At 41.1% G+C, this 13114-nt stretch overlaps 1 protein-coding gene across 1 annotated transcript in view; it reads right to left on the reverse strand.

Moving 5' to 3' along the window:
* Positions 1-13114, reverse strand: part of C6 (complement C6) — a 164518-nt gene that overhangs the window by 94797 nt on the left and 56607 nt on the right. The window contains exons 5-6 of the mRNA XM_082261715.1: positions 7814-7946; positions 4177-4324 (exon numbers count right to left, since the gene is read on the reverse strand). Of these exons, the coding sequence (XP_082117841.1) occupies positions 4177-4324; positions 7814-7946 (281 nt within the window). The remainder of the gene's footprint in view (positions 1-4176; positions 4325-7813; positions 7947-13114) is intronic.

Raw genomic sequence — 13114 nt, forward strand, 5'->3', positions numbered from 1 at the left:
TATTGCTGTAAGGCTCCTTTCACACTTGTGTGACTTGTCCTGCGGTTTGGGACTGCAAAGTCACATGACAAGTCATACCCCATGGTTTCCAATGAGTACCATTCATATCTTTGCAAATTCAAGTCCCAGCAACTTCAAAGTAGTCCCTGCACTACTTTGATCTTACTTTGATGCGACTTATGGTCCATAGACCACAAGATTACACAGGCATTGCTTCAAAACACATCAAAGTCATGCGACAAAGTCATGCGTCTTTCAGGTTGTACAAGTGGAAAAAGGGCCTAAACTTTCGGTATGAAAGACAATTGTTTCACTCATATTTAGCAAATGGGGTGGCAGACATGTCACTATATTGCCAAAAGCAAATGAACAACTATATGGCCAAAAGCATGTGGACATCAACATTTAAACTTTTTTTTTTTTCATTTTTGTTTTCACTTGTTTATTCATTTTTGTAGCTTAGTGATTATCATTTCAGCCTTGCAGCACTTGGGTCATTGGTTCAAGTCCTGGTCAGGACCCTATTTGTATGGAGTTTGTATGGGTTTTCCCTGGATTCCACCCTAAACCCTAAAGACATGCTGGTAGGGTAATTGGCCCTAGTACAATGTTTTAATGAGTATGCCAAAGATAGATGCCTTACCATTTGCCCCAAAAGCAGATAATGCGGTTTGAGCCACCAGGGAAAAAAACACTAATGTAATGTAATTAAATTAATTTAAAGTAAAGGCAAAATTAAAAAAATGTTCTCATTTGCAAAAAATGTTTCCATGGTTTGTACCACAAACATCAATTTGGGGAAATCTCAGTTGGAAGAGAAAAAAACACATGAATACTTTTTGTCTATGGATTGAAGTGTCACTAAACCCAGGATCCTGTATTCACTATATCTAGTCTCCCACAGTACACAGAACATGGAAATGCAATTATTTTAGAAACTATAAACTGCTAAATACCTTTTCTTATCAGCAGTATATAGCAGTCTTGTGACTTCTATCAGTGTCTGGTTAAAGCTTGTAGAAGGAGTTTTTTTTTTTAATAATATTTTATTGATTTTTCTTGTTTTTACAACAATTGAACAAGAATTAACATAACAATACTGGTATGAGCAAAGCGTCTAGACACCATCATAATACTAATAACAGAGTTCTCAAAGGAGAGAGTGTCTAGCATTGTCTGGGGGGGGGGGGGGGGAAGAAATAGGGGGGGGGGGTAAAAGAAGCAAAATTTACTGTATGACCCTCTACAAGCACAAGATATTATTGAGCGTAGAGGATGTAGTCCGCAATGGTGACCTCGCTGGGGAGGTCTTTTTAATGTCCAGGTGTCGAAGGGAGAGTATACAAGTGATGCCATATCGAGAAAAGGGAGGTGGAGTAAAGGGTCCACTCAATGCACACTAGGAATTTGACGTCATACTGGGTTGAACTAGCCTACCATGTGCCAAGATGAGGAAGAGATCCGCAGAACAGCAGCAGTTCATCGTGTTGTATTCAGATCAAGAGATAGCTCAGTGGCTGTGTTGGCGAGTGGCAGGTCGGTAGTATTCATGCCTCCTGGGGGGTGGGGCTAGGAGTGTGGGGTGAAACCTTGAAAAGAGGACCACTTGCGGTCGAACTTGGTAGAATCTCGGAGGTTGGAAGTGTTGACATCCAGGGCTTCTCTGTCATGGAGTTGCTGCAGGCCCAATCTCACATCCTGGAGTCTTGGAGGGGAAGGCTGTATCCACTTGGCTAATATGGCTCTTCTGGCAATCATATAGCATGATGCAAGCCAAGCTTTGTTGGTTGTAAGAATGCGTTGTTGTGTTTTGGATATTTTTAGCAAGACCACATCAAAGTTTCCGAATAGTAGGAGATAAGGGTCCATGTGGGGGGCCAGACCAGTGAGAGAGGCAACATAGTATTCCATCTTAGTCCAAAAGGATTGGATATGGGGGCAGTACCATAGTCTATGAGCAAGCGATGGTTTGGGTGAGCCGCATAGCGGGCAGGAATTGGTAGAAGTAGTTTTTATTCTCCCCTGCTTGTCCTATGAGGCTGCATGACCCCTGACCCTCTGTCTGGACAATACTGATTGGCCCTGTGCTGATCACATGCACCCTCCCGAGAAAAAAAAAAAAATCTCTAGCAGTACACACCAAACTGACCATGTGCAGGGTGCCCCCAAGGCTCTGTAGTATCAGCAAATAGATTGGGGACAGGGGAAGAAGGGGAGGTTAAGAGAAGACAGAATCAAACAGCCTTTTTAAATAATGCAGAGGATTAACCCCTTAGGATCCACAGTGAGTATAACAAGCATGCTTTTTTTACTGCATATACAGACTGATATTACTGTTGTGGGTTTAGTAACACTTTAAATAGAACATAAAGTAATTTTTGTGAAACAACATTGCCGAACAAAACATTTGTTCCCAAAAAAACAACCAAAATATTACGTTGTATCTTAAGGTCATGACAGAGTTATTGCTAAGTAAACAGGCCAATAGTGGAATTGCAAAAGTTGCACTGGTCTATAAGGGGTATTAATGTAGGAAAGCTGAAGTGGTTAATCATTTTTAACAAAAAAATGACAAAAATGTAAATAAAAAAAAAACTAGAGAAGATTGGACATAAAAATAGGTCTCTCTACTGTGGTTTCCAGATCAGCAGCATTGTTTGTCTCTTCTCCAGCTGTTTCACATTATACCATTGGAATCTATTTAAAGTATAGTAATATACTTCCATATAAATAATTAAAGTACACTAAAAAATCTGCGTGTAAATATTTAATACTTGGTAACTAGCTTAGCCTTGGCTAGATGTGGGATCAAACTGACACATCAGGACATCTCAGCATGTACAAGTGGAACAAAAAGGCCCTGTTTTAGCTAAGTAGATGTGGTTAAATGTACAGATGCAGGCATAGGGATGCTTACTATTTTTAATTGGCTATGGTCACCCAGACTGTATTTACCATAATTGTATTTGTGGCCAATTGCCTAAGGCGGCAGGGTTAAACAGGGCACCACCAAGCTTTGAAATTTACAAACTGAGATAACCATTATATAATTTTTTTTTTTATATCTGTGGACCTTTATAGCTATGTTCATTAAACAAATGTAGGGTTAGGGGCTGCAGGGGATGCTGAGTGAAGTAAGAAGACCCTTGATCCATGACACCTATGAGAAGACCCATGTGTAGTGGACCTGGATTGGGCAGGTGTTGGCGCCAAACTCTACAAGTCCAGCCCCAATTCTTCTTGAATAGAGAACCCACATACCTGTCTTTAAAGTCACCATCTTGGACACATTTCTCCTAGCCAGAGGCCTGCTCAGACGTTCCCAGGTCTGAGGCCTAACAAATGAAATGAGGAATATCCACACTCAGATGAATTTTCAGCCCTTTACTGCAACCTCCCATTTCTCCCATGACATATCACATTCGACATACTGACAGAACTTTGACGCAGAAAGCCACTAGCATCAATAAACATTCCGTTGCAGTATTTTAAGTGCAGAGCACAGCTCACATATTTTAGCCATCTTCTTATTTATCTTTCTCCTTGGGAGCACCATAGAGTTGGGATCACTTTCCTGGGGTATACTAAATTCCTCATCCTTATCCACCACTGAGTCACAGGACCCACAGATGGGGACCAAGAGTGACAAGGGCCATCTACATTAGAAGACACTGTCACAGGCCCCCAGGGCCATACACCACACTACAGGACCTGCAGTAGCAGGTTAGGGCTGATGAGGGGACTCCAGCTACTCCCCACATGTTCTGTGCCACTTCTCCTGGGAGTCCAGCCCTGCAGAGGGTCCTTTAGCTTAGCACAGTGTAGGACTACATCTTTTCAGCTCTGGGCTGTCCTACTCCCATACCCTGACTGACTGGACCCTAATCACCATTGGGATTTATATGGGTACTAACCTCATCTATGACATAGCAAAAGGGGGGAAAAAACTTAAAGGGGCACTGGACCTGCCAACATATGAAGCACCTGCCAACATATGAAGCATGAAACCATCTCTAGTTTCTCATGTCGGTGGTCTGTACAGTTTACCTGGAGACCACATGCTGCCTCTAATAGCTCATATATATAGCCAGTGGGTGATTCAAACTATTTGTTTAGACTTATAATTGAAACATCAGTATAGGCTGGACTGACTATTTTAGAACATGTAGATTTTACCTGGAACTGGAAACTTTCCAGGTTGAATGCAAGCCTATAGCCTTTCCGGTTTGGCCCCGTTTCATTTCCATAAATTATTTTACGCTGTCCACCATAGAACGAGTTGTCGAAAATTTCCCCTGCGCTCTCACCGGAGAGGTAATTATATCTAGAAAAAAAAGAAAGAAAATTACCAAAGTATAATGAATTCAATGCTGAATACAACTGATCTTATATTATTTTATGTATTAGTTGTAGATCCATTTTTAAACAAATAATTTAGTGCTGGTTGGAGGAAGATTATGGTAACTCAACTTGCTTTGTGCACTGGTCCAAACCATTTGGTGGAGGGGGAATTATGGTGTGGGGTTGTTTTTCAGGGGTTAGACTTGGTCTCTTAGTTCCAGTGAAGGGAACTCTTAAGGCGTCAGCATACAAAGACATTTTGGACAATTTCATGCTCCCAACTTTGTGGGAACAGTTTAGGAATGGGCCCTTCCTGTTCCAACATGACTGTGCAACCAGTGCACAAACAAGGATCATGAAGACTTAAATGAGCGAGTTTGGCATGGAGAAACTTGACTGGCCTGCACAGAGTCCTGGCCTTGGAATGAATTAGAGCAGAGACTGCAAGCCAGGCCTTCTCATCCACATCATGTGCCTGACAGGAAGGGGACATCCCCAAAATGTTCCCACAAAGTTGGGAGCATGATATTGTCCAAAATGTCTTGGTATGCTGACACCTTAAGAGTTTCCTTCACTAGAACTAAGAGGCGAAGCCCATCCCCTGAAAAACAACCCCACACGATAATCCCCCCTCTACTATTTGATTTGGACCAGTGCACAAAGCAAGGTCCATAAAGACATGGATGAGCGAGCTTGGGGTGGAGGAACTTCACTGGCCTGCACAGAGTCCTGACCTCAACCCAATAGAACACTTTTGGGATGAATTAGAGCTAAGACTGCGAGCCAGGCCTGCTTGTCCAACTCCAGTGCCTGACCTCACAAATGCGCTTCTGCAAGAACGGTCAAACATTCCCAAAGACACACTCCTAAACCTTGAGGACAGCTTTCCCAGAAGAGTTCAAGCCGTTATAGCTGCAAAGGGTGGGTCAACTCAATATTGAACCCTACGGACTAAGACTGGGATGCCATTAAATGTGTGTGTAAAGGCAGGCGTTTCAATACTTATGGTTATATAGTGTGTGTGTATATATATATATATATATATATATATATATATATATAGACTCATTAGTGTCCTGAGGAGGTTGGATAGGGGAAAGACTGCCAAAATGTAGCTATTATTGTCAGGGAAATGGCCATAGGAGAACTGGCAACATAGTACTAATGGGTGCTCTTGTCACATCCGGTGCATCCCTTCATGCCCTGGCGAACACAGTTACGCAACGGCGTGAATGGGCATATGTTGGCCTATAAAAGGCGGTTGTGGGATACTACTCATTGTTGGATTATCATCAGCTTCCCTGTGTTCCTGTGCCTCCTGTATTCTGCTATTTGATCTCCTGTTGTGACCCGGCTTGCTCCTGACTCTGCTTGATCTCTTCCTCCTGGTTTGACTCTTTGGCTTCCTCCACCAACCTCGCTCCTGTTTACCTATCTTGTATGACCCCGGCTTGCTTCAAGGACTTCCCTCTATTATTCTGTCAGTCTCCTGTGCATGACCATAGCTTTCACTACAGATCCTGCTACTCTCTCCAGCCCAAGACTTCGGTCAGTTTCTGTCTCCTCTACCAAAGACTTACCCTTGGATTGCCTTCCAGTGTTTGACCCTCTGCCTGGACTTACCAATGCACAAGGTTGCCTAGCTCCCCCGGAGCTCTTTAGAGACTTCCACCCTAATGTGCCTCCAGTTCTTCCAGCACGCTCCTGGAACCCTTCGGATTTACCCACTTGCATTCAGCTTGTAACCTGTGCCACTTGGGGCGCTACACCTCCTGTACCACCTTCAATTAGGCTGTCAGTATGTACCACTACTTTGGGGGCAGCCCAGTTGTGGTTCAGAGAGAAGTCTAGAGACTTACATGGACTTGAGCTAGCTAATGCTGGACATTTCTTATGAATTATTGCTACCTCGTGTGGATCTCTGCCAATTTTTTGGACTTGCATTTGAAAAAGACTTCTTTATAGACTTACTACCTAAACACTTCATAGGGCACTATTCAGGGGCAGTAGAGAACTTTGCTATGATTGTGTTGAAGATGCTATCAAGTACTGCTCAAATATCTCATCTAACTACTGTAGTAAAGATTTTTGTTGTTCGTCTATTCTGCCTGGATTGAAATCTCTAAAGGGGTGCATGTATAGTGTATCAAAAGAACAGGGCTTACAACATGGGGCTGGGAGATTACAGAAGATACATTGCAAATGTCTAACACGCAGAGAAGCTGTCCTAAGAGGGCTATATTGCCATTGCGAATGGCTACAATATTTGTGTCATATGCCAAATAACTAGCCAGGAAATGGGTGACATGGCCGGGGTGATGGATACTCAGGTAGTGAAGGGGCGTAATGCTTGGCCCCTGCACTACTAACTGATTCCCCTCCTGTTTGGACAAATTTTGTGGCACAGAGTACCTAGGGACCTAGCCTGGAGTAATGGTGGAAGATGAAGTGAGACCCCAGTAGGAGAACAAGCATGGAGCTATGGAGAAGTATGTTTCCTGTATCCTAAAGTAACATACAGAACATTGTCACTCAGAAATGAGGACAGGTGATACATACATACCTTTTGTCCGTAGTGGATTAGTGTCAACAGTGTAAGAAATATCACTACAGATTACAAAGTGTAAACTATGCAAGTTGTCCAGCTCTTTTATAAATTTGGCGTGCCATCTTAATGCTGAATTCACACGACTATGGCTCCTGTAGGCTTTAGCGAGCGATGTCCCACAGTGCCCTCACTAAGGCGCATTAATCCCCGCTCACAAGCCTAAAAGGCTTTTGAGATCTGAATAAACAAAAAAGGTTATATATATAACAGGGGGGTTGCTCTTCATCTACAACAGTCCAGGCACCCTTCAGTGCTGGTTGGTCAACTGGATGGAGCTACTAGTTGCGGCACAGTAGGCCTAAGCTTTTTTGCAGTGATGTGTATGCACTGAAACTGCTACTTGGAATCAGCAGTTTGAACTTCTGGGACTGGATAGGTACCTCAGCTGTCATAAGTCATGGCCCTCCTCAAAATGTATGGGAGATGTTGACTTTTTACCCAGCTGTGGGTAGAAGGACAACTTCAGAGGTACGCAGTGTGAACTGCTTCTAGTGGAATTGAAGGTGGGGAGTTGCTAAAGCCCGTGCTAAAATATTCACAAAATATTTGCCCCCACTCTGACAACTTTTCTTTCCCCAGTGCTACTTCATCACTGCCATCTTCTCTGCCTTTACTTCTGCATTTGACAATTTTTTTGCACACTGGAGTTACATTATGGCTCTACTATTGAGATCTTACAGATGCGCCACAAGTATGTACACACAAAATTGCTAGAAGAAAGGGAAAAGAGTTTTGCTTTCTTTATACCACTTTCAGTTCAATAGACTATAAAAAGTTTAATGGTGAATGAATCTTCCATAGTTTATAGCAGTCTCTCTTTGATAAATCCATTTATGATATCATTGGTTGTATATGCTGTGTTACCCATTTCCCATAAGCTGAGCTCCAGGTACGGGTTCAAAGATCCTTCCTGTTTTTTTTGGGCATCCTCTTTCATCTGAATTATCTCCACAGTCGTTATCGCCATTACATTTCAGTTTTGAGTCAATGCAGCGCCCTGTTTTAGACATAAGAGTGTGCAACAATAAGACAGGATTGTTTTCTAAATAATTTTCATCTATGAATATTATTTATTTGATAATATTTATTACAGGTACTTACAGAAATCAATTAACGTAGCGATTTACATAATTTTAATATACATTCATCTCAGTCCCTGCCCTCAAGGGGCTTACAATCTAAGGTCCCTAACTTATATTCACACATACACATACTAGGTTCAATTACCCTTCCAGCATGTCTTTGGGGTATGGGAAGAAACCAGAGTACCTGGAGGAAACCCATGTAAGCAAGAACATGCAAACTCCAGGCAGATAGTGCCATGGTTCGAATTCAAACTGATGACCCTGGTTCTACTAGGTGGAAGCGCTAACCACTGTGCTCAACATATACTTTGTATTTACAATGGGCAGACAACACATAGCAAGGAATATAATTATGTTTAATCTCTTTAATTGAGTTTCCAAAAGATTGAGGTACAAAACAACAATGTCCATGACAGACCTTAGGGTATAAACATTTCCAAAGAGGGCAAACATTTGCATACCCCGGGTATACGTGTCATATATATTAACTGCTTGCCGACCGGGACATACTAAAACATTTAATGTGAAAATGGCTTAATGTAGCTTAATGTGTAATAAAGTGCCTAAACCATAATCAATTGCCCTGAAACTTTGCACAGACTAAGTTTTTAACTTTCCTAATATATCCTAGAAGTTTCATGTAGTTTGGTCTTCCAGGAGGCAAACAAGGGACATTAAGCTTGTTTTTTGGGGAGCTTAATGTGGCTTAATGTACAAAAAAGAGCTTAGATGTTAACCAATTTCCCCCAAACTTCACACAATAGAAGACTCTATTGATGCTAAGATAGTCTGAAAATTTTAGCTCATTTGGTAAATCACACCAAAAGTTATTCACATTAAGCTCTTTTTGTACAATACTAAAACATTTAATGTCCTTAGCTTAATGTGAAAAGAGCTTAATGTACCAAAATGTACCTAAACCTCAACCAATTGTCTTGAAACTTTGCACAGCCCAAGTTTTGCACTTCCCTAAGCTATCCTGGAGGTTTCATCGATTTTGGTCTCCCACGTGGAAAACTGGGGACATTAAGCTCTTTTTTTGGGGAGCTTAATGTGGCTTAACGTACAAAAAAGAGCTTAGATGTGAACCAATTTCCCCCAAACTTGGCACAATAGAAGAGTCTGTCTATTCCAACATATTCTGAAAATTTCAGATCATTTGGTAAATCACACCAAAAGTTATTCACATTAAGCTCTTTTTAGCAATCATAAAAACTCATGGCTTAATGTGAAAAGAGCTTAACGTACCAAAATGTGCCTAAACCTCAACCAATTGTCCTGAAACTTTGCACAGCCCAAGTTCTGCACTTCCCAAAGCTTTCCTGGAGGTTTCATCGATTTTGGTCTCCCACGTGGAAAACTGGGGACATTAAGCTCTTTTTTTGGGGAGCTTAATGTGGCTTAACGTACAAAAAAGAGCTTAGATGTGAACCAATTTCCCCCAAACTTGGCACAATAGAAGAGTCTATCAATTCCAACATATTCTGAAAATTTCAGATCATTTGGTGGAAATTGGTTCACATCTAAGCTCTTTTTTGTACGTTAAGCCACATTAAGCGCCCCAAAAAAAGAGCTTAATGTCACCAGTTTTCCGTGTGGGAGACCAAAATCGATGAAACCTCCAGGATAGCTTTGGGAAGTGCAGAACTTGGGCTGTGCAAAGTTTCAAGACAATTGGTTGAGGTTTAGGCACATTTTGGTACGTTAAGCTCTTTTCACATTAAGCCATGCGTTTTTATGATTGCTAAAAAGAGCTTAATGTGAATAACTTTTGGTGTGATTTACCAAATGATCTGAAATTTTCAGAATATGTTGGAATTGATAGACTCTTCTATTATGCCAAGTTTGGGGGAAATTGGTTTACATCTAAGCTCTTTTTTGTACGTTAAGCCACATTAAGCTCCCCAAAAAAAGAGCTTAATGTCCCCAGTTTTCCGTGTGGGAGACCACAATCGATGAAACCTCCAGGATAGCTTAGGGAAGTGCAAAACTTGGGCTGTGCAAAGTTTCAAGACAATTGGTTGAGGTTTAGGCACATTTTGGTACGTTAAGCTCTTTTCACATTAAGCCATGCGTTTTTATGATTGCTAAAAAGAGCTTAATGTGAATAACTTTTGGGGAGATTTACCAAATGATCTGAAATTTTCAGAATATGTTGGAATAGATAGACTCTTCCATTGTGCCAAGTTTGGGGGAAATTGGTTCACCTCTAAGCTCTTTTTTGTACGTTAAGCCACATTAAGCGCCCCAAAAAAACAGCTTAATGTCCCCAGTTTTCCGTGTGGGAGACCAAAATCGGTGAAACCTCCAGGATAGCCGAGGGAAGTGCAGAACTTGGGCTGTGCAAAGTTTCAAGACAATTGGTTGAGGTTTAGGCACATTTTGGTACGTTAAGCTCTTTTCACATTAAGCTATGCGTTTTTATGATTGCAAAATAGAGCTTAATGTGAATAACTTTTGGTGTGATTTACCAAATGATCTGAAATTTTCAGAATATGTTGGAATTGATAGACTCTTCTATTGTGCCAAGTTTGGGGGAAATTGGTTCACATATAAGCTCTTTTTTGTACGTTAAGCCACATTAAGCGCCCCAAAAAAAGAGCTTAATGTTCCCAGTTTTCCACGTGGGAGACCAAAATCGATGAAACCTCCAGGACATCTTAGGGAAGTGCAGAACTTGGGCTGTGCAAAGTTTCAAGACAATTGGTTGAGGTTTAGGCACATTTTGGTACGTTAAGCTCTTTTCACATTAAGCCATGCGTTTTTATGATTGCAAAAAAGAGCTTAATGTGAATAACTTTTGGTGTGATTTACTAAATGATCTGAAATTTTCAGAATATGTTGGAATTGATAAACTCTTCTATTGTGCCAAGTTTGGGGGAAATTGGTTCACATCTAAGCTCTTTTTTGTACGTTAAGCCACATTAAGCTCCCCAAAAAAAGAGCTTAATGTCCCCAGTTTTCCGTGTGGGAGACCAAAATCGATGAAACCTCCAGGATAGCTTTGGGAAGTGCAGAACTTGGGCTGTGCAAAGTTTCAAGACAATTGGTTGAGGTTTAGGCACATTTTGGTACATTAAGCTCTTTTCACATTAAGCTAAGGACATTAAACGTTTTAGTATTGTACAAAAAGAGCTTAATGTGAATAACTTTTGGTGTGATTTACCAAATGATCTGAAATTTTCAGAATATGTTGGAATTGATAGGCTCTTCTTTTGTGCCAAGTTTGGGGGAAATTGGTTCACATCTAAGCTCTTTTTTGTACGTTAAGCCACATTAAGCGCCCCAAAAAAAGAGCTTAATGTCCCTAGTTTGCCTCCTGGAAGACCAAACTACATGAAACTTCTAGGATATATTAGGACAGTTAAAAACTTAGTCTGTGCAAAGTTTCAGGGCAATTGATTATGGTTTAGGCACTTTATTACACATTAAGCTACATTAAGCCATTTTCACATTAAATGTTTTAGTATGTCCCTTGCCGACCGCCGCAAGTACATATACTGTGGCGGTCAGCCCCGTGCAGGCAAAGTGACGTACCGGTACGTCACTAGCCTGCGAGCCAATAGGGGGCGAGCGCGCGCCGCCGGAGGCGTGCTCCCGCCCCCGCTCACTCACTGGGATCCCCACGCGTGTAACGGGCGGACCCGATGTCCGCCGGTCACTCGCAATCGTCAGTTACAGAGGGAGAAAGGCAGGCAGCTAATGTAAACGAAGCCGCCTGTCATTCTCCCTTGTGTAACAGTAGAGATCTAACGGTCCTGCTATGTAGGATCGTAGATCTCTGCTGTTACATGAAAAGCCACATCCCTGCACAATAAGAAACACGCCCCTGAGGACACACTTAACCCCTCCTTCTCCAATAAAGTTAACCCCTTCCCTGCCAGTGTCATTTTTTACAGTAACAGTGCATATGTATAGCACTGATTACTGTAGTAATGTCACTGGTACCCCAAAAGTGTCAAAAATGTCAGTCAAGGGTCCGATCTGTCTGCCGCAATGTCGCAGTCCCGCAAAAAAATCGCAGATCGCCGTCATTACTCGTTAAAAAAAAAACACAATAAAAATGACAAAAATCTTTTCCTTAGTTAGTAAATGCAATAACTTTTGCGCAAACCAATCAAAATACGCTTATTGCGATTTTTTTTACCAAACATATGTAGCACAAAACAAATTGGCATAAAATGTTAAAAAAAATTAGATTTTTAAATTTTTTTTTTGGGAATTTCATATAAAAAAATGTGAAAAATATTGTTATTTTTGCAGAATTGTCGCTATTTTTTGTTTATAGCGCATGATCGAAAAATCGCACAGGTGATCAAATACCACCAAAAGAAAGCTCTGTTTGTGGAAAAAAAAAAGACATCAATGTCATTTTGGTACAGTGTCGCACGACCGCGCAATTGTCCGTTAAAGTCATGCAGTGCCGAATCGCAAAATACCCCCTGTTCAGGAAGGGGGTAAAATCTTCCGGGGTTTAAGTGGTTAAAGCCAGTAACAACCAGAACATTTCAGTCAGAACATAAAAAAAAAAGAAAGAGGAGAGACAGCAATCCTCATTTCGGAAACAATCAACATGTATACTGGGTATGATAATATAGGCTAGGCACACAGAAAACAATGGGGTTCCCAAATATAATATAAAAGAGGTAGAGACTGTATGTGGGTATCCAGTAGTAAAACCACCTCTATGTCCCCTATGGACCCTAAAATGAGACAAAGTAAAATGAGGAATAAAGAGTAGCAAAATATGAAGGAGAAAGAAGAAGTGGAGGGAAAGGAAAGAAAAAAAAAGGGGGGGGGGAGGAGGGGGAGAGGGGATAGGGTACAATGGACAGTAAAGGGTAGAAAAAGGGGGCACGTCCTTATAACAGAAAAGGAATAAAATGATGAAAGCCCTGAAGAGAATTTTAGTAATAAATGTTTCATTTGCAGCGATTATTATATTTTGAAATCACAAAAAAATGATATTAACTTTACACCATTTAGGAAATCTTATTTTGTAACAAAAACTGCACACCACATATCTAAATAAAGTCAACTGAACAAACTTGTAATTATTTGGTTGGGATTTGTTAAATTC

The sequence above is a fragment of the Pelophylax lessonae genome (genome assembly GCF_965119305.1).
Source record: "Pelophylax lessonae genome assembly, chromosome: 1".
NCBI lineage: Eukaryota > Metazoa > Chordata > Amphibia > Anura > Ranidae > Pelophylax > Pelophylax lessonae.